Raw genomic sequence first — 20365 nt, forward strand, 5'->3', positions numbered from 1 at the left:
CTCTGCCCCCCCCCATTATAGACACAACCCGAAAAGAAATCCCCGCACATGGGAGACCCAAATGAGGAGTCACCAGTCCCCAAATTGGAAGGTAAAATTATGTGTCATTATAGGAGAGTGTCTCTTTGCAACAAGACAAACCTCACCAGCAAAGGTATATTACGCTTATCTCAGAAAGAGACCCAGGACTACTGGGACTCTATTTCCCAGCCTCGCTTACAGCTTAATGTGGTTATGTGACTAAGTTTTCCTTGCTGGAATGCGGGCATGATGGCTGGAGCTGGGGCAGCCACCTTGGACCATGAGATAGAAACTGTGAGGTGAAAATGGCTGGAGCTTGCTTGGGTCTCTGATGATCATACAGCCTCCAAACCATCCCAGGACTGTCTATCTCTGATTATCTGAGAGAAGACATCAAGTTCTACCTTGTCAAAGCCCGTTAATTTGGGTTTTGCTGTGAACGCAGCTAAACATGATCATAACAAATGCAGGTGGCATTCCCGATCTCTGGCAAGTTCCTAAGATCTGAGCATGAACTCTGTGCCAGCCACTGTGCTGTGGGACAGGACCTCACTAAATTCTAAAAGGGACCTTAAGAGGTATAGTTTCCGTCTGACAGATGAGGTCCCAAGGAGTCACACGGAAGTCTCACCGTGGCTAAATTCGGGCCTCAGAATTCAAACTCCGTCTGATCCCATGAGGCCATGCTCCTGACCATTATACTATCATGCCAGAGCAGCTCTGCCCCAAGGATGAGAGAGGGGGACTTTAGGCACTGGGAAACTGGGGTGATGGAGGAGGCAGATGAATGGCAGGTGGCTAATGAGCTGGGATTGGTGGTTGCTATGGGCGGAGCTCTGGAGGCACTGGTTACCAGGGGCAGTGGGTAGAGGGAATAACAGGTGACACTTGAAACCTCCAGGGTGGGGCTGGCTGGGTCCAGGTTCAGCTGACTCTGGCTGGGAGTTGGGTGGCTGGGGTACTGGGGGGGAGGGGGGGGGCGTTCTTCCAGCTGGCCGTCAGTGGGTGGGGAGGCTTCTGATGGCAGCCAGATGGGGCTGCGGTTCATGGGAAGTGGAAGCTGGCGTGTGAGTTTAGATGAAGGCAGGGGTCGAACAGGCCAGAGGGTGGCTGGGTTAGAGAGGCTCTCAGTGAGAGTTGGCTGGCCCTGACACCCACCCCCACCTGCCTGCCATCCACTTCCGGCTACCTCCTTCACACAGCGCTTCACCACCAACCTACACAGATGGCCACGTACAGCTCCCCGCCCCATCACAGACCAGGTGGGTGACCTCGGGTAAGACCCCGAGGTCGTCTGCCTCTCTGTCGGGCCGTGCGCTGAGCGCAGAGCCTGCTTGGGAGTCTCTCTCTCCCTCTCTTTCCGCCCCCCTCCCCCACTCGCTCTCACTCTCCCAACATCAATAAATAAACGTTAAAAGGTACATTAAAATCTAAAAGGCCCGTGAGGTAGGTCTATGGTGAAACGCTTCAGAGGAGGCCCTGAAGCTCTGACCAACTCGGCCATGGTCACCCAGCGAGTCAATGGCCCAGCTGAGATCAGAGCCTCCAGACTGTGTCCAGAACTCTTATTCTTTCTACTTCAGGCTGCTGCCTAAGTGGTGAGTTACTGGCCTTGTGGGAGGTGGGGGGGGGGGGGCGCTGCAGAGGCCAGAAGCACCCTCACCCTGCTTCAGAGGGCAGGGACCCACCCGTGCTGTGACCCACCTGAGCCGTGGTTGGGCAGGAAGTGATCCAGGAAGGCCGGCTTTTTCCTCCGCCGTTTGCTCTCGATGCCATGGGGGTCTAAGGGAAGGTGGAGATGAGGAGCCCTGGACCCTCACAGCCCCGCCTCCCCAGCCTAGGACTTAGCCATCCCCTCCCAGGAACCTGGAGATGGGTGTGGAAAGGGGCATAAGGGACACACCGGAGCTGTTCAGCTCCCCAAGGACGTCCGGCATCCCCCGTTTCCGCTTCTTGTCCACTCCGTAGCTGTCTGTTCAGGAGACACCAGGGGCAAGGGAATCCATCAATAATTATAATTAAGCATTAATTACAGACACCGTTTAGGAAGTCCTTGACTTGCTCTAGTTTTTGGCCAACTAATGCAAATAGATGTCCACATCTTAATCAGAATGAAAAACCCAGATCCACTTCTAGCCACACTGACCTCTTTGTCGTTCCTGGAACACGCCAGGCACAATCCTGCCTCAGGACCTTTGCACTTGCGACTCCAGCTGCTTGACACTATTTCCCACCTCCCACCACTTCCCTCAAGAATTGCTTAGACATCCTCACATCCTCAGCCATCCCCTTCTCCAGGAAGGCTTCCCTGATCCCCAGGCTTGGGTCAGATGCCCCCTCGGAGTGACCTGAGTCCCCCAAGCAATTCCATCCCCACTAAAGGACTATGACACTTACAAGGGCAAAGCTGAGGCTACCTTGGTCACTGCTGTGTCCTCAGCACCACCCGGTACAGGGCCAGGCATGAGCCGACGTGCTGAGGGGACAAATAAATACTCCCCAAATGCCATCAGATGGGTAGCATGATTTCCATTTTACATAGGAGGCTGAGGTTGAGAGAGGCCAAGTTCACAAAACCAGTAAGTAGTGGGTCCAGGAGTTGAACCCCAGTCTGTGCGGTCATGAACCTGCATTTTACTTCTGCCTCTTCCCCTGGCCCCTCTAGGCCAAAGACCTGGTCTCTGGGCGGTGGGTCACCCTGGATTTCTGTGGTTACCATGGTCCCGAGGCAGGTACGTGAAGGGCAGAGGCTCACTGCAGACCCCGTCGGTAAGCCGCTGCAGGAAGACGTTCACGGTCACAGGCTCAGCGATTTCCAGGTCCTCATAGGGCGGTGTCTTGAACACAATGGCGATCTGGCGGTGCACATCGGCCTGGGAGAAGTCTGCCCGGCCTTCCCAGGAGGCCCTGCTGAACACCACCGATATATCCTCTGGCGGGAAAGTGGGGACATCAGCTGAGCCAGGACACTGGCCCACTGGGCCCCCAACACGTTCAGCCTCCCCCCAAATCAATGTTGATGTTTTTCAAGTATTTTTTTAAGTTTTTGCAATTCCAGCTGATTTTTTTTTTTAAATGAGTTCCACGCCCCATGTGGGGCTTGAACTCACGACCCCAAGATCGAGAATCACACGCTCTACCAACCGAACCAGCCAGGTGCCCCCGATATTGATAGTCTTAAGAATAAAACTAATCATCGTGGCAGCTAACCTGTGGAGCAGTGTGCTAGTCACTAAGTATCTTAAATATTTTTTATGTATATTATCTCATTTAATCCTTTTAACAACCTGAGCGGCAGGTAGAATTAATATCCCCACGGTGTCAGAAGTCCCCCAGACCACTGTCAGATTCAGTGATTCACTAAGGGGACCCACAGGACTCAACATATACTCATACTCATGGCTGAGATTTATTACAGCAAGAAGATAACGAGCGTCCTCAGTAAAGGGAAAAGATTTTGCCTGGAGTAAAGTCCAGAGGAAACCAGTCACAAGCTTCCAAGAGTCCTCTCCCAGTGGAGGTGCAGAGAACATGCTGATTCCCCCCCCCCCCCCACCATAACAAACTGTGACAACACGTGTGAAATGCGGTCTCTCAGGGAAGCTCGCTGGAGACCCTGGCACCCCGGGGGTTTTTACTGGGGGCTGGTTCCATAGGCACCGTCTGCCTGGCACATACCAAAATTCCAGACTCCCAGAAGCAAAGAGGTGTTCAGCACAAACCACATTGTCCGTGCAAACAGTTTAAACACAGTGAGCCACTCCCATCAGTCAGGGAATGGTGGGAGCCCTCTCGACACCCAAGATTCCAAAAGCCAGCCAAGGGTCAGCCCTTGAAGTAAGCCTTTCAAAGGATAATAGTCTCAGATCTACTGTGCCAACTCTCCTACACAGCTACTTTAATTTTTTTTTAATGTTTATTTATTTTTGAGAGAGGGAGAGAGAGAGAGAGAAAGCACGAGCAGGGAGGGGGCAGAGAGAGAGGGAGACACAATCCGAAGCAGGCTCCAGCCTCTGAGCTGTCAGCACAGAGCCCCAACTCATGAAACTCGAGATCATGACCTGAGCCGGAGTCGGATGCGTGACCGTGACTGACTGAGCCCCCCAGGGGCCCCAAGTATGATTACTTTTATTAGCATTATACAAGGTACTAGCTTCAGGCCTGGCACTCAGAAATTCTCATTAATGCTAACTCTTCGTAGTGTAGTTCTTGGGTAGTTGAGATCCCGTAACATCCCAACACCAGCTCGTTTCAGGGATGAGGAAATGGAGACTCAGGGTGGTAAAGTCACCAACCGAAGACTGGCCAGTGAGTGAACGATGGATCAGGACCCACATCTGCCCCTAGTTATTTGCACACACCTGGAACAGTTTCCCTGCTCTTGGTCCCCAATCCCAGGCCTCTAACAATCTCCTTGGCATTCCTCAGATCTTGGCTCAAATATCACCTCCTCTGGGAAGCCTTCCATGGTGCCCAGACCATGTCTGGTCTTCTTATTGTTCAGTCTTGGTGCTTTGTCTTCTTCCGTCTTAGCATAACTCACCTTTGGAATTTGTCTTTATTTCCTTATCCTCTCCCCCCCCCCCCCCCCCCCCCCACTGAACTGGGAGCCCTGCGAGAGCAGAGCCCGGGGCTGTCTCTGTCACTGCTATGTCCCAACACTGCCTAGCACAAGGGCCCAGCACAGAGAGCCACTCAATCACCATTTGCTCATTCACTCAAAATTTTATAAGAACCTCCCATTCCTGGGGGGGGGGGGGTCACCTGGGGGGGCTCAGACAGTTGAGCGTCCGACTTCGGCTCAGGTCATGATCAGGTTTGTGAGTTCGAGCCGCGTCGGGCTCTGTGCTAACAGCTCAGAGCCTGGAGCTTGCTTCAGATTCTGTGTCTCCTCCTCTCTCTGCCCCTCCTATGCTCATGCTGTCTCTCTCTGTCTCTCAATAATACATAAACGTTAAAAAAAAAATTAAGAACCTCCCATTCCTGGGCGCAAAAACTTATACATAAATGTTCGATTGGTCATAGTGACACTTGTAATAACCAAAAGGTGGGGGGAACCTGGGTGGCTCAGTCAGTTAAGCGTCTGACTCTTGATTTCTACTCAGGGTGGTAGGATCGAGCCCTACACCAGACTCTGCATTGCAGAGCCCGCTTGGGATTCTCTCTCTCCGCCCCTCCCCTGCTCGTGCTTTCTCTCTCTAAAAAAAAAAAAAAAGAAAAAAGAAAAGAAAAAAAAAAGTAAGACATCTAGGTTTACAAAAAAAAAACCAAACCCAAAAACTCAAGTGTTTACAAAAGAAAACATTTTTTAATTAAAAAACAAGAATAGCCAACCCAAATGTCCACCAACTTATAAATGAATAAACAAATTATATATCTGTGCAGTGGTGTATTCAGTCATAAAAAGGAATGAAGCACCATACTACCACATAGATGAATCCTGCAAACATTAAGCGAAAGAAGCCAGACATGAAAGGCCATGTGTCGTAAGATTCCATTTATGTGAAATGTCCAGAAGAGAGAAATCTACCAACAGACACTGACTAGTGGTGGCCAGGGCTTAGGGGAGGGAAGAATACAGAGTGACTGCTTATATAATATAATAGACCATGAAAATGTTCTGGAACTAGATAGTGGTGGTGGCACCCCATGATGACTGTATTAAGTGCCACTGAATTGTATACTTTAAAACAGTTAAAAAAAATTTTTTTTTAAAGAGTAAGGGGCGGGGCGCCTGGGTGGCGCAGTCGGTTAAGCGTCCGACTTCAGCCAGGTCACGATCTCGCGGTCCGTGAGTTCGAGCCCCGCGTCAGGCTCTGGGCTGATGGCTCGGAGCCTGGAGCCTGTTTCCGATTCTGTGTCTCCCTCTCTCTCTGCCCCTCCCCCGTTCATGCTCTGTCTCTCTCTGTCCCAAAAATAAATAAAAAACGTTGAAAAAAAAAATTAAAAAAAAATAAATAAATAAAGAGTAAGGGGCAGCCGGGTGGCCCAGTTGGTTGAGTGTCTGACTTCGGCCCAGGTCATGATCTCATGGTTCGTGAGTTCGAGTCCCACATTAGGCTCCCCGCTATCAGCATGGAGCCGGCTTGAGATCCTCTGTCCCCTCTCTCCCTGCCCCTCCCTCACCTGCATGCGTGCTCTCTCTCAAAAATAAATAAACATTGAAACAATTTTTAATTTTAAAGAGTGAAACTTGTGGCAAAAAACAAAAAAAAGTACAATTTTTTTTTTTTTTTTCCTGACAACGTCATGTGTGCTTGACCCTGGACTGGGTAGTTCTGGGGACACAGCTGCTCACCAAGACAGCCCTAGGTCCTACCCTATACACCCCAATGGAGGAGACAGATGTTAACTATGTAATCACACAGCCTGAGAAAGGATTGAGAAGGATCCCTGAAGCTGTGACAGGCTCTCCCACTCTGCTCCCCACCTGCCCCAATGGCCTTGCTGTTCCTCCAACACCGGGACCTGCTACCACCCCAGGGCCTTTGCACTTGCTGTTTCCTCTGCTGAATCGCTCTTCCCCAGAGAGTCACACAGATCCCTCATGGCTCCCACAACATACCCTAAGAGTGGTCTTCCCTGACCCCACTGAGTAAAATTGTGCCCACAAGCCTTCCAGCCATTCTTCCCTATCTCCTTTCTCAGAATTGTTTTTCTCCAAACACTACTTTGTCACCATCTTCCTGAATTTTTTTTCAACTCTCTTTCTCTATCTTTTTTCTGTTTCCTCCCAGAACGATGATTAGGAGCACAGACCACCTGCATTCAAATCCGGTCTCTACCCGCCTAGCTGTGTGACCTTGTGCAAGTTACTTAACCTTTCTGTGCCTTAGTTTCCTGTCTATAAAAAGAGAGATAATGATTGGATCTACCTCCTAGAAGTGTTAGGCAATTAGATGATCTACTGAGTGATACATACAAAATGCTCGTAAGACGGGTGCCTGGATGGCTCAGTCAGTTAAGCATCCGACTTCAACTCAGGTTATGATCTCATAAGTTCGTGGGTTTGAGCCCCACGTCGGGCTCTGTGCTGACAGCTCCGAGCCTGGAGCCTGCTTCAGATTCTGTGTCTCCTCCCTTTCTCTGCACCTCCCCGGCTTGCCCTCTGTCTTCCTCTCAAAAATAAATAAACATTAAAAAAAAAAATCGAAAACAAAAACCAAAGTGCTTGTAAGAGAGCTTGGCATATAGAAAGGGCAAGATCAACGTTAGCTCTTTATTACTGTTGGGGGTGATGCGATGTATAATAGAGTCACATGACAGAAAACGCAAAGGATACAGAAAAGACATATATGGTAAGAGGGAAAGCTCTCCCTAGCCAGGCAATGCGGCGGGCACCTGTTTTTTATGAAACCCTCTCTTTGAAAAAGGGACACTTGAACAGACACGAATGAAGCGGGGGAGATATTTCTCCCCCTCTCCATTTTCCTCCTCCTGTAGCCCTAGCCCAGCCTCATAAAGCATTTATTTATGCAACTCCAGGATGTTAATATCAGAGTCCCCCCACCCCACCCCCCCACCCCCCCACCCCCCGCCCCGTCCCCACCGCAGCTCCTGGGGGCCGGCACTGCCTGGCCTGAGCCAGCACATAAGGCTCTCCATCTTTGCTCATGAACGAGCGAGTGAGCGGCTCCGTGAGCGAACGGACCAGTCAGCTGTTTCACTCGGGCTCCACAACCAGAGTTCTGGATCCTTCGACTCCGCCGCCCCAGTCGACCAGCTCCTCCTCACCCAATCACCCTCCCAGCTCCCTGGCTACCCCAGCAAAGCCAGCAGACCCCACACCCAGTCCCGGGGCGCTGTCCCAGGTCCCTCACCTTTCTGCACCTTGTCGCACAGCAGATAGAGCTCCTCGCCCCCCGTGCACGGCCCGCTCTCCTTGTTAATTCGGCAAATCCGCAGCTCTGACGTGTTTGTGGACTCTGGGACAGAGCGAGGGGAAGAGGGATGGAAGCAAAGATGAGAATTCGGTCATCCAACCCTTAGCAGGTACCCCGTGGGTGCCCACCCTGGGCCAGGCCAAGATGGAAACGGAGAAGCCAGCTGGCCTGATCCTCCTGGAACCCGTGGTCCAGGGAGAAGAAGAAGATGCTCAGACGGAAGGGTCGATGGAGAGTCGCGAGTCCTCCAGGCTGAGGCCCAGTGAGTGTCCAGCCGAAAGGGAGGCTGTCAGACCTCAGAGGAGAGTCGGCCAGGTCAGGGGTCAGAGACCATTCTGAGAGGAGGATTCGTGGTCTGAGATCTGTAGTGGACACCCTCGTCTTGCCTGTCTAGCAGCAGTCCTGGCCCTCTTTCTGTTAACAGCCCCTCAATTTTTCTTGAAGATAACAGCCCCCACCCCCATCTCAGTCAAGTGTGCACCTGTTTTGGGGGGCTGAAGCCACTCCCTAGCTCAGCAGTGATCACATGCCCCAAACCTGGCCAATGAAAGCACTGCCTCCCTCTGGCCACAGCTGATTGGTCAGAGAGGAACACATGACCGAAGCCAGGCCAATGAGAGCAAGCCCCGAGAATCCAACCAAAAACACTGGGTAAGAGAAGCTCTCTTTGGGCACAGGGGAGAGGTTCCAAGCTGGTAGGATACAAGGCTAGGGCTGCATACAGTCATTTTGCCCCCACCATGGGAGGACCCTGCCAAAAATGACTCTAAATTGGAGGAAATACAACTCAGAGTTGGAAAGAGATCCCTAATGGTACTGCTGAGCACCTGGATTCAGCCAGACCTGAAGCACTTTACGTGCTGGACCTTGTTAATTAATGGAACAAACAGATTCTTCAGCCCATTTGAGTTGGAATCCTATCACTTGCACCCACAAAAGCCTTGACTGAATTAATATCCCTCCCATTTGAGGGCACCTGGGTGGATCAGTCACTTAAGTGGCTGACTCTTGGTTTTGGCTCAGGTTACGATCTCACGGTTTGTGAAATCAAGTCCCGAACCGGGCTTTGCACTGACAGCATGGAGCCTGTTTGGGATTCTCTCTCTGCCCCTCCCTCTCTCTGTCTCAAAATAAATAAACTTAAAAAAAAAAAATCCCTCCTCATTTTGATGCTTGTGGCAGTCACTGTAGGCTGCTAAAACCTAACAGCCATTCCCATTCTCCTCTTCCATACCTATATCGCTTTGTAGAGGATGGAAAACCTAAATACTTGCTTTCCCAGACTCCCTTGCAACTAGGGGCAGCGATGAGACCAAATTACGGCCAATGATACATAAACAGAAGTCTACCAGGGGGATTCTGGGGAATCTACTGTTTTCTGTATAAAAGAAAAAAGTATTATTACTCGTGCTGCCTCTTTCCTAGAACTGCCTAGTACAGTGGTTCAGGTTGTGCATTCTACAATACTAAGAGCCCTCGTTTCCATAGGCTACCTAATAAATGCTGACCACTGCAATTGGGCAGTGTACAGCCTGCACACCGTACAGGGTGACACTGCCCATCGTGCCTTGAACACAGACATGATATCTGGAGCCGTGGCAGCCAGCTCATGACCAAGGGCATCACAGAGCTGAACCAGGGCCCTAATATTGCCGAGCAGCCGAATCAGCACGAACAGACTTAATAACGAGACAAATAAAAATAGAGAACACCCTTGGCTTGTTTGTTCAAGCCATCGAATGTGGGGCTTTCCAGTATCTGTGGCCAACAACAATCCTAATACGCACACCCCAGACTCACTCTTGTCATAGACGGGCTCAGAGAGCACGGGGTCCATCCGGCGCATCTGTCCCTGCTGGTCCCTATATGAGGCCTGGAAGCAAATCCTCACGACATTCATGTCCACCTCTTGATGGTTCTTCAGAGACCCAGCTGTAGGAGAGAGATGGCAAGGCTGAGGGTGGGGGGTGGAGACTCTGGTGGGAAGATGGTGAGAGGGTAGGGACTGGGGGCTGGGGAGACAGCGGATACCGGAGAAGGTGAGGTAAGGGGACCGGGTGGCAGAGAGGGCGAGGCGTCCAGGAGGACAAGCCAATCGGACTAGTTTCGGGGACTCACCATTGTAGGGGTCGATGCCCAGCTGAATCTTCCGCTCAATGGCGGCTTCAATCTCCTTCTTCCTCACACACTGGATGCCCAGATTGTTAAAGCTGAACGGGGAGAGGGAAGGAATGGGTGAAGGGAGGTACTCATGAATAGGCAGGTAGAGACCTAACCCAGAGGAGGACTCCGGCAGATGCTGCCTTGGGGCTCAGAGTCTCAGGGTGCCCAGCATCAGGAGGGCCCTAAGGGTTTAAACCCCTCAGGAGCATTGGGGATTCTCGAGAGCACCTGGAAACGCACCTGTCTTTCCCATATGAAAACACCGGCCAACCCCATTTATGGTAGGAACACTGCAAATTATGGGGCACCCGGGTGGCTCACTCTGTTGAGCATCCGACTTCAGCTCGGGTCATGATCTCGCAGCTCGTGAGTTCGAGCCCCACATCAGGCTCGCTGCTGTCGGCCTGTCCGCGCAGAGCCCGCTTCAGATCCTCCGTCCCCCTCTCTCTGCCCCTCCCCTGCTTGCGCTCTCTCAAAGATAAATATTTAAAAAAAAAAAAAAAAGTGGGGTGCCTGGGTGGCTCAGTCGGTTAAGCGTCCGACTTCAGCTCAGGTCACGGTCTCGTGGTCCGTGAGTTCGAGCCCCGCGTCGGGCTCTGTGCTGACAGCTCAGAGCCCGGAGCCTGTTTCAGATTCTGTGTCTCCCTCTCTCTCTGCCCCTCCCCCGCTCATGCTCTGTCTCTCTCTGTCTCAAAAATAAATAAACGTTAAAAAAAAAATTTAAAAAAAAAGAACACTACAAATTAAAACCGACATGATGCCAATGTAGAAAAAAAACTCATCGTCGGGGACTTGCTTAATTAATTGTGAACGTCTGTACATCAGAATTCTATGCAGCCAGGAAAAAGGATAGGGCAGCTCTAGATGCTTATAGGAGTGATCTCCAAGATGTACTAGAACATAAAAAGGAGGTACAAACGTCTGCTACTTGTAAGGTGAGAAAAAACGAAAGTACATGTAACATATTTTTAACCGCCTCTAGGAAGGGACGCTGATAGCTGAAGGACACTGATAGCTGGGAGGAAGTTTATTTTTCACTGTAGAATCTTTTTGTACCTTTTAATTTTTATTTCTTGTAAATTATAAAGGGAAAGAAGGAATGATCCTTGCAGTTAAGTGGGGTCGGGAGTCGAATCCCAGCTTTGCCATCAGCTATCTGGGCTCCTTCACCTCTCCGTGCCTCAGTTTCCACCTCTACAAAATGGGGATAAATATAATGTGTGTGAATGGGCGTGCAGCAGGGGGGCCAGGCCTAGGTAAGCCCCTCCACCACCCCCGGGCCTGGCCTCAGTCTCCCTGTCTAGGAAATGCAGTGGGGACAATCTGGCCAAGCGGCCCCTTTTGCTAAGGTTTCCCTGGGCAATCTTCAGCCCCTCTATTTCTCTGGTGCCTGAGGTACAGGGTTAGGGGTCAGGGGTCAAGTACCTGTGCCGGGGGCTGACATGAGGCCGGAGCCTCACCCTGCAGACGCCGTCGGTGCAGTCTTTCCCCACGAGGCTGTGGGGGTGGACTCGGTGAGGCCAATCCTTCCACACCAGGCAGGCGGTCACCTCCACCTCCCGAAGCCCTCCACAATCCCGGAGCTGCAGGGAGACAGGTGCGCTTTTGGGGTCCCATCGCAGACACCTGCACTCATCCAAACTCCCTGGGGCCTCCTCTGGTAACTCCCCAACCCTCTCCCCCCACAGGATGACGGAAGGGCGTTTGCCTAAGACCCCTCTGGGATCCTGAGCCAGAGGCTTCCGACTGGTGACCTGGGGGCCTCATCACATGATAGCTGCCCTCCAGATGTCCCTTCTTTGGCCACTGTGAGTTTTAGAAACTTGGATGCACACGGGGTCTCCAAGTATGGCCCACAGAGAACTTACTAATGACCAGAGGAAAAAAAGCACCTTCGCAGGGGAAACGCCACTGGGCGCCGTGTAAATCAGGTGGCCAAGGTCAACATCACCAATACTGGGCCAAAATGACTTGGGCACCCTGACGGGGTACACTGGGAAGGCACAACATCGCTGCTGTGACAGCTTTCCAGAAGCACGTCACCTGAATCTCACCGTGATTCCTCAAACGAGCCCAAATGGTGGTTCATCAGGTCAAAAAAAAAAGATCAGTGTTGTGAAAGAATAAAGAGATGGGCATCACGGGGCACCTGGGTGGCTCAGTCGGTTGGGCGTCTGACTTTGGCTCAGGTCATGATCTCGCGGCCCGTGAGTTCGAGCCCCGCGTCGGGCTCTGTGCTGACAGCTCAGAGCCTGGAGCCTGTTTCAGATTCTGTGTCTTCCTCTCTCTCTGACCCTCCCCCACTCTCATCTCTGTCTCTCCCTGTCTCAAAAATAAATAAGCATTAAAATTTAAAAAAAAAAAAAGAAAGAAAGAAAAAGAAAAAAAAGATGGGCATCGCATTTGGGTGATAATCGAACAAATAACATATACGGACCCGGCTGGTAATTACACAGTGGTGTATGTATGTGAAAATGCATAGAGCTGGACACACAAGAGTCGATCAACTGCAACTTGATTTGAAAAAAAAAAAAAAAAAAAAAAGGAGAGAGGGGCGTCTGGGTGGCTCAGTAGGTTGAGCGTCTTGAGTCTCGATTTTGGCTCAGGTCCTGAAACCAGGGTCGTGGGATGGAGCCCTGTGTCAGGCTCCGCGCTGAGCGTGGAGCCTGCTTGAGATTCTCTCTCTCTCTCTCTCTCTCTCTGGCCCTCTCCCCTGCTCATGCTCTCTCTCTCAAATTAAAAAAAAAAGAGAGAGAGAGAGAGAGACCAGAGAGACATGACAAGCAAATGCAATCTATAACATATGATCCTTAACTGGATCCTGGATGCAGGAGGCAGAAACGATGATAAAACACATGTTGGGGACAAGCGGGAGACGTAATACATCGGACGATATGATGGGATATTGTTAATTTTCCCAGGGAAGCTAATGATATTGTTAATGTCGCCATGCGGGAGTTTAGTCTATTTGCAGGAGGTGCCGGCTGAAGGATCCCGAGGTGAAGTAACTTAATATCTACAATGTGCATGCACATAGTTTAGCACAAACAGTGTGTGTGTTTGCGTGTATGGAGAAGAGTGGCAGATACAGGGAATGTGGCCCAATGTCAACTGGCAAATACGAGTTAAGGGCACACAGGTGCTCCCTGGACTATTCTTGCCATTTTCCTGTAATTCAAAAATGTTTCAGGGGCACCTGGGTGGCTCAGTCGCTAAGCGTCCAACTTCAGCTCAGGTCATGATCTCACAGCTTGTGGGTTCGAGCCCCGCGTGGGGCCCTGTGCCGACAGCTCAGAGCCTGGATCCTGCTTCGGATTCTGTGTCTCCCTCTCTCTCCCTGCCCCTCCCCCCGCTCACGCTCCGTCTCTGTCTCTCTCTCAAAAATAAACATTAAACAACTTTTTTAACAAGTTTCATCCAAACTCATCAAAATGTATGCATTAAATATGCACAATTTTGCATATATAAATTATACCTCAATAAAAACTTTTTTAAACTACAAAAAAAGACTAAAATAATTTTTGTTCCAATTTGGGGAAACCGAAAATTTGGTGCCTGCATTTCAAAAGCATGAAACATCATGCTATTCCAGATTTCCAGATTCCCTTTAAAGAAAATGGACATTAAGGCAACTGGGGCCGGAATTCCTGTTCAGCAGCCACATGGCAGGGAGGAAGTTTATTTTTCACAGTAGAATCTAGCAGATAGAAACCAGCTCTTCAGATGTCACCCAGACCCACCTGGTTTTCCTGAGTCACCCGTAGGGCCCTGCTAACATCAAAGACCCTGTAAAGCCTGCTCTGAACTTCTAAAAAAATTTTTTTAGTAACTTTTTTTTAAATGTTTATTTTTGAGAAAGAGAGAGCAAGGCAGGGCAGGAGAGAGGGAGACCCAGAATCCAAAGCAGGCTCCAGGCTCTGAGCTGTCAGCACAGAGCCCAAAGCGGGGCTCGAACTCACAGACTGTGAGATCATGACCTGAGCGGAAGTCGGAGGCTCAACTGACTCAGCCACCCAGACCCCCTGAGCTCTGAACTTCTAAAGCCCTTCCCTATAAAAGACCAGGAAAGAATGTGTCTCTGTGGGGGAGTACTGCCCTCTAGGGGGTGTTTGGGATATTGGGGGGTGATATGGGTTGACTGGGTAATGGGGACCCACGGCAGGCGGTAGGCAGAGCCAGACGTGCTCCACCGCCTGCAAAACCAGGGACAGTCCAACACAAGTCCTGCAAGATTTTGATCATCCCGCCAACATTCACATCGGTGACAAACCTGTTTGAAATAATCACAGCCAGAATCTAGCTGTTTTACATATACAGTCCTTTTTCCCATAACTTACAAATACGCTGAATTTTGAGGGCGCCTGGGTGGCTTAACTGATTGAACGTCTGACTTCGGCTCAGGTCATGATCTCGTGGTTCGTGAGTTCGAGCCCCGCGTCGGGCTCTGTGCTGACAGCTCAGAGCCTGGAGCCTGCTTGGGATTCTGTGTCTCCCCCTCTCTCTGCCCTTCCCCCACCTGCGCTCAGTCTCTCTCTCTCTCTCTTTCTCAAAAATAAACACACATTAAAAAAAAAATTATACTGAATTTTCAAGGACCGCGGCCACCATGTTAACTGAGGGAAGACCGGATTTTGTTTTAGACTAAGGGTTGTTTGCCACTTTGGAAGATCCCATCACCAGCTGCAACCCTGGCCAAATGGCGTTTAATTCGCTAACTCCACCTGACTGGGTCAGGCTGCCGATGGGGACACTGCATTAGTGAGGTCTCAAGCCACTGCCACCTTCATTAGGATTCCCTGGGGCTGTGCCTGAACATTTACATATTGAAATGAAGGTGCTTATTATGCTGTTTATTTTCCTTTTATTTCTGCTTCATATTAAAGTTACGGCATTATGGATTTGGGGGGTGATTATGAGTAGAGAGACGTAATATTGCATATAAATTTCACTGAGTCAGATGGGGTTAAAGCTATTCATTTAACCAGCTCCCCACCATAATATTAGGAGATCCAGAAAACCTCAGAGTCAACAGTCTGGGGATTCAGGAGAACTGCAGGGCTGGAAACTTCTAAGATGTCACATGAGGCCTTGGAATAAATCAGAGCTGGTACCAAATCCAGGCTCCGTCGCTGGCCTTCTGCATGATAAACCTGTCTATCCTGCCTTTATCTACAAAATGGATATTAGTAAGCACCTGGCACACAGGAGTGCTTAGTAATTACTACCGTCAACTTGCTGTGTGCCCCCGAGCAAGTAACTTCCCCTCTCTGAGCCTCAGTTTCCTCCTCCAAAAGATGGGACTAAAAATCCTGAGTCCAGATTCAGAGCCAGGTGGTCCCCTGTTGTGGGGTTTTTACTGTGCTAACTCTTTGAAAATCAAAACAAACACCAAGCCAGAAAAACTGCCTGGAAAGACCTAGAAAGAAAGGGTTGGGGAAAACACAGCGTCCAAGCATCACCCCACAGGTAAGTTACTAATTACAAAGGAAGGCTGTACCTTTACAACGAAACAGCCTGCTGGTCCCTAGCGGGTATGGGCCAAGGGCATCCCCCTGCGACTCATATGTTGAAGGCCTAACCCTCAGTGCCTCAGGATGTGACTGTATCTGGGGACAAGAGTCTTTCAAGAGGTGATTAAGTTAATGAGGCCGCTAGGATGCGTTCTGATCCAATCTGCCCAATGTCCTTATAAGAAGAGGTGATTTAGGGGCGCCTGGGTGGCTCACTCAGTTAAGCTTCTAACTCTTGATTTCGGCTCAGCTCATGATCTCATGGTACATGAGTTCCAGCCCCGTGTCAGGCTCTGTGCTGAAGTGCGGAACCTGCTTGGGATTCTCTCTCTCCTTCTCTCTCTGCCCCTCCCCCATGCTCTCTCTCAAAAAAAAAAAATTTAAAAAGAGGTACTTTGGACACGCAAAGAGACACCAGACGAGTGAGGACACAGAAAGGGAAGCCGTCTGCAAGCCAAGGAGAGAGACCTTAGAGGAAACCAAATCTGCTGGCACCTTGATCTTGGACCTCCAGCCTCCAGAGCCATGAGGACAATACATTTCTGTTGTTCAAGCCACCCAGTCTGTGGGATTTTGTAATGGCAGCCTGGGCAGGCTAATATACCTCCCCACAGGGTCTGACTCAGCATCACTGACATGGGGACAGACTGCCACCCCGTGTCTCCTGATGTGAGACTGATGTGAGCCACAGCATCGCCAGTGGGGTATTCCCACCAAAACATACAGCCTGATCTCCTCTGGAAACGCTCAACAAGCACAGAATGCGGGACATTCGACGAAACAGCTGTCCTGTCCCCCCCCCCCACCTCCAAGTGTCCACACCCCAAAGCATGAAGTCAGACTGAGAAGCTAAACTCGGGTCAAAAGACACTAGAGGCAGAGGCGCCTGGGTGGCTTAGTCGGTTAAGCCTTCGACTTTGGCTCAGGTCATGATCTCACGGTTGGTGAGTTCGAGCCCCGCACTCGGCTCTCTGCTGTCAGCACAGAGCTCGCTGCGGATCCTCTGTCCCTCTTGTTGCCCGTCCCCCCACGCTCAAAAATAAACATTAAAAAGACCCTAAGGCCATCCGTCTTAGTCTGTCCGGGCTGCTACAACAGAACACGTGAACTGGACGGCATCTAAGCAACAGCAATTTATTTCTCACTGTTCTGGAGGGGGCTGGAGGGGGCCAGCATGGTCAGGCTCTGGGGAGGCCCGTCTTCCAGCCCTGACTTCCCTCAATGTCATACTCACCTGGTGCGAGGGGCCGGCAAGCTCTCTGGAGTCTCTTACAAAATCATCAACCCCACTCACGAGAGCTCTGCTCCCATAACCTCAGCACTTCACAAGGGCCCTACCTTCTTCTCTCTCTTTTAAGTTTATTTATTTATTTTGAGAGGGGGGGAATAACAGGAAGGGGGAGAGAATCTCAAGCAGGCTCCACACTTAGTGACCAGCACGGAGCTGAATGCGGGGCTCGATCTCATGACCCTGGGATCATGACCTGAGCTGAAATCAAGAGCCAGACGCCCACTGATTGAGCCACTCAAGCGCCCCACAAAGACTCTACCTTCTAATACCATCACACTGGGGACTAGGATTGCAACGGATGTAGTTTAGGGGGACACAAACATTCAGACCATAGCAAGTCCTGTCAATTAAATCCAGCATGTGATCCTGGACTGAATATTAAACAAGTGAACAAAAACAACAGCTATCAAGAATATTTGGGGGACACCAGGCTGGCTCCGTGGAGGGAGCACGTGACTCTTGATCTCAAGGTTGTGAGTTCAAGCCCCACATTGGGTGAGGAGAGTACTTCAAAATAAAATCCTCAAAAAGAAAAAAGAACAGGGATGCCCTGGTGGCTCAGTTGGTTGAGCATCCAACTTCAACTCAGGTCATGATCTCATGGTTGGTGGGTTCGAGCCCCACATCAGGTCTCTCTCATAAAAGAAAGAAAGAAAGAAAGAAAGAAAGAAAGAAAGAAAGAAAGAAAGAAAGAAAGAAAGAAAGAAAGAAAGAAAGAAAGAAAGAAAGAAAGGAAGAAAGAAAGAAAGAAAAAAAGAAAGGAAAAAAGAAAGGAAAAAAGAAAGAAAAAGAACATTTAGGGGATAATTAGAATATGGACTTAATATTAGATAATACCCTTGGAGGAAAATTAAGTTTCTAGAGCGTGATGATGATATTATGATTATATGGGTACTACATTGTAGGAAAACATCCTTGTGCTTGAGGGATATACACTGAAACATTATGGGTGGAGTATATCTCCAACTTACTTTTAAATCTCCCTCTCTAAATGTCTATCTAAAGGGAGAGAAAGACAAAGCAAATAAGGCAAAAGTCATGTTCACTGCAATGTTCTTGTCTATCGTATGTAGGTTTTTAATTTTTCAAAAGAAAAAGTTGAGACATAAAGTTGAAAAAAAAATACCCTGACAATTGGAAAAATAGACAAAATCTTTAAAGATAAATAAGGCGTTACAAAAATATCCCTCTATGCCCTGTGCTTGCCCCATTCCTGAAAATCCGGTGATGGAATGTACATTTCAAAGTAAACCGTTCTTTCCACCAGAATGTTCCGCCCTGGATGCTGCTTTTGGCCACAATGTCTGGAACCAAATCAAATAACAACTACCTAGCTGAGTAAAGGGAGCCTCCACTAGGGGAGTGAGTGGTGGGGAGCTCCAACTCCATTCAGAAGCACCGGACGAACCTCAATTCACACAGCTGGTAAGATTCAAACCCACGTCTTTCTGACTCTAGAATCTGAATTTGTAACCACTATGTTGACTGCTTCCTGCAGGGTGGGGGAAGGACAGGGTTGCTCTGTTAATCACCTAAATAAACCTATGAGTATAAATTCCCGTACTTTATGGGAGAGGGGGAGGGAAGGAAGCAGGAGACCTCGTGTGAAGGAGTTTGGACCTGGGGCAGAAGTGGGCTAAGGCCTCATGGGTCTCCAGGCGGGAGGAACAGCATGTGCAAAGTCCTAGTGGCTGGAGGGTGGCCAGTGAGGAGGGGCTGGGTGGGAATGGGCAGCAGGAGCCAGAGGGTGAGAGCCTTAGAGGCTCAGGGAGATTAGGCTTCCTCCTGGGGGCACTGGGGAGCCAAGAAAGGGTTCTGAGCAAGGGCAAAGAGCAGACGTGCAATTTAACAGGGCCCTTCTGGCTGCCTGGTCGGGGGAAATTCGGAGGACTCTGGGTGCTGGCGGCCGTGCAACCCGGGGCTGGTGCAGTGATTCACACACAACTCAGGTTCAATAAACACTTCAACAAAGATCCGGAAGCACATGAGGGCTCTGTACCAGGGAGATGCAAGGAACCATGCCTCTCCGACGCCAGTTGGGAGAAATGGTCATGGGCACAACCTCACGGAGGGCAATTTGCCTACCAAATTACCTTAGACCAACCAGCAAGGTCCACTTCCAGGAGCGACATGAAGGAAAGAACAGACGAACCGAGTCATTCTCTACAGCGTTGCTTATAATAGGAGATGGGAAACAACCCCAATACCCACCAGGAGAGAACCCGCACGGCAAATTATCCCCCATCCACGCATGTTAATACAAATCTTTGATGTTTGAAAGTTTTGAGGCATGTGCTTATTTAAAACTTTGAAACAGAGGCACCTTTAAACAGGTTTGAAACGGGTAGCTCTGGGGCGCCAGGGTGGCTCAGTCGGTTAAGCGTCTGACTTTGGCTCAGGTCATGACCTCACAGTTTGTGAGTTCGAGCCCCGCATCCGGCTCTGGGCTGACAGCTCGGAGCCTGGAGCCTGCTTCGGATTCTGTGTCTCCCTCTCTCTCTGACCCTCCCCCACTCACACTCTGTCTCTGTCTCTGTCTCTCCCCCGAGAATAAGTAAACATTAAAAAAAAAATCTTGAAACAGGTAGCTCAGGGGGTTAAGCATTAGACCTGGGCTCAGGTCACATGATCTCACGATTTGATTCACGCATGGGAGCCCTGCAAGGGGTGAGTTCCAGCCCCACACTGAGTGAGCTCGAGCCCCGCTTCCGGTGAACACAAGCCCTCTCTTTCGGTGAGCTCTGCTTCTCTCTCTCTCTCTCTCTCTCTCTCTCTCTCTCTCTCTCCCCGTCTCCGCCCCTTGTGGGATTCTATCCTCTCTCTCTGCCCCTTGCTCACTTGCACCCTTTTGCTCTCAAAAAATAATAATAATAAATAATAATAAATAAATAAATAAATAAAACTTTAAAACAAAATAAAGATGCGTGTAGCAAACCCAAATGTGGAATCTTATTTTTCCCTCTCTTTAACACAAAAGGTAGCATAATCCCCTACAAATGGTTCTGTGCCTTTTTGTTTTTGTTTTTGTTTATTAATCTATCTTGGCGATGGTTTCACATTAGTACAGTAAGGGAGGGCTTCATTTAAAATTGTTTCTGTGTTAACTAACTGCACGTGTTTATATTTATCGGCACACACATTCACACACATAGACTTGCCATGGCTGCGTAGGATTCCAATGTGTAGATGTTCACAGGATTATTTCACCAGTGCCATGCTGATGAACGCTGCATTCTGATTCTTTAGGCAAGGCTGCAAGGGATAACCTTGCACATCCCTCTTTTTGCCCCGAGGCTGGCATATATCTACATGATCAGTGCCTGGAATGGCCAGGCCGATGAGTCACGATGGATGGTCATAATCGTTAACGCCGTAAGGCCAGCGGTTCATCTCCACGGAGCACATATCGTGCTGGAGGCCCTTGGTGTGTATAAATTAACTCGTTTCCGCCTCCCAACAACCGCAGGTGGGTTAGTATTATTATTATCCCGTTTTGT

The 20365-nt window shown here is 49.8% G+C and overlaps 1 protein-coding gene across 2 annotated transcripts in view; it reads right to left on the reverse strand.

Moving 5' to 3' along the window:
• The window catches only part of RELB (RELB proto-oncogene, NF-kB subunit), a 28655-nt gene that overhangs the window by 1106 nt on the left and 7184 nt on the right, over positions 1-20365 (reverse strand). For both annotated transcript variants that reach the window (XM_058706406.1, XM_058706405.1), the window contains 7 exons: positions 11493-11650; positions 10023-10114; positions 9705-9836; positions 7842-7946; positions 2738-2953; positions 1925-1993; positions 1726-1803 (listed from right to left, as the gene is read on the reverse strand). In XM_058706406.1, the coding sequence (XP_058562389.1) occupies positions 1726-1803; positions 1925-1993; positions 2738-2953; positions 7842-7946; positions 9705-9836; positions 10023-10114; positions 11493-11650 (850 nt within the window). The remainder of the gene's footprint in view (positions 1-1725; positions 1804-1924; positions 1994-2737; positions 2954-7841; positions 7947-9704; positions 9837-10022; positions 10115-11492; positions 11651-20365) is intronic.

This window comes from Neofelis nebulosa, chromosome 17 (assembly GCF_028018385.1).
Source record: "Neofelis nebulosa isolate mNeoNeb1 chromosome 17, mNeoNeb1.pri, whole genome shotgun sequence".
Lineage (NCBI taxonomy): Eukaryota > Metazoa > Chordata > Mammalia > Carnivora > Felidae > Neofelis > Neofelis nebulosa.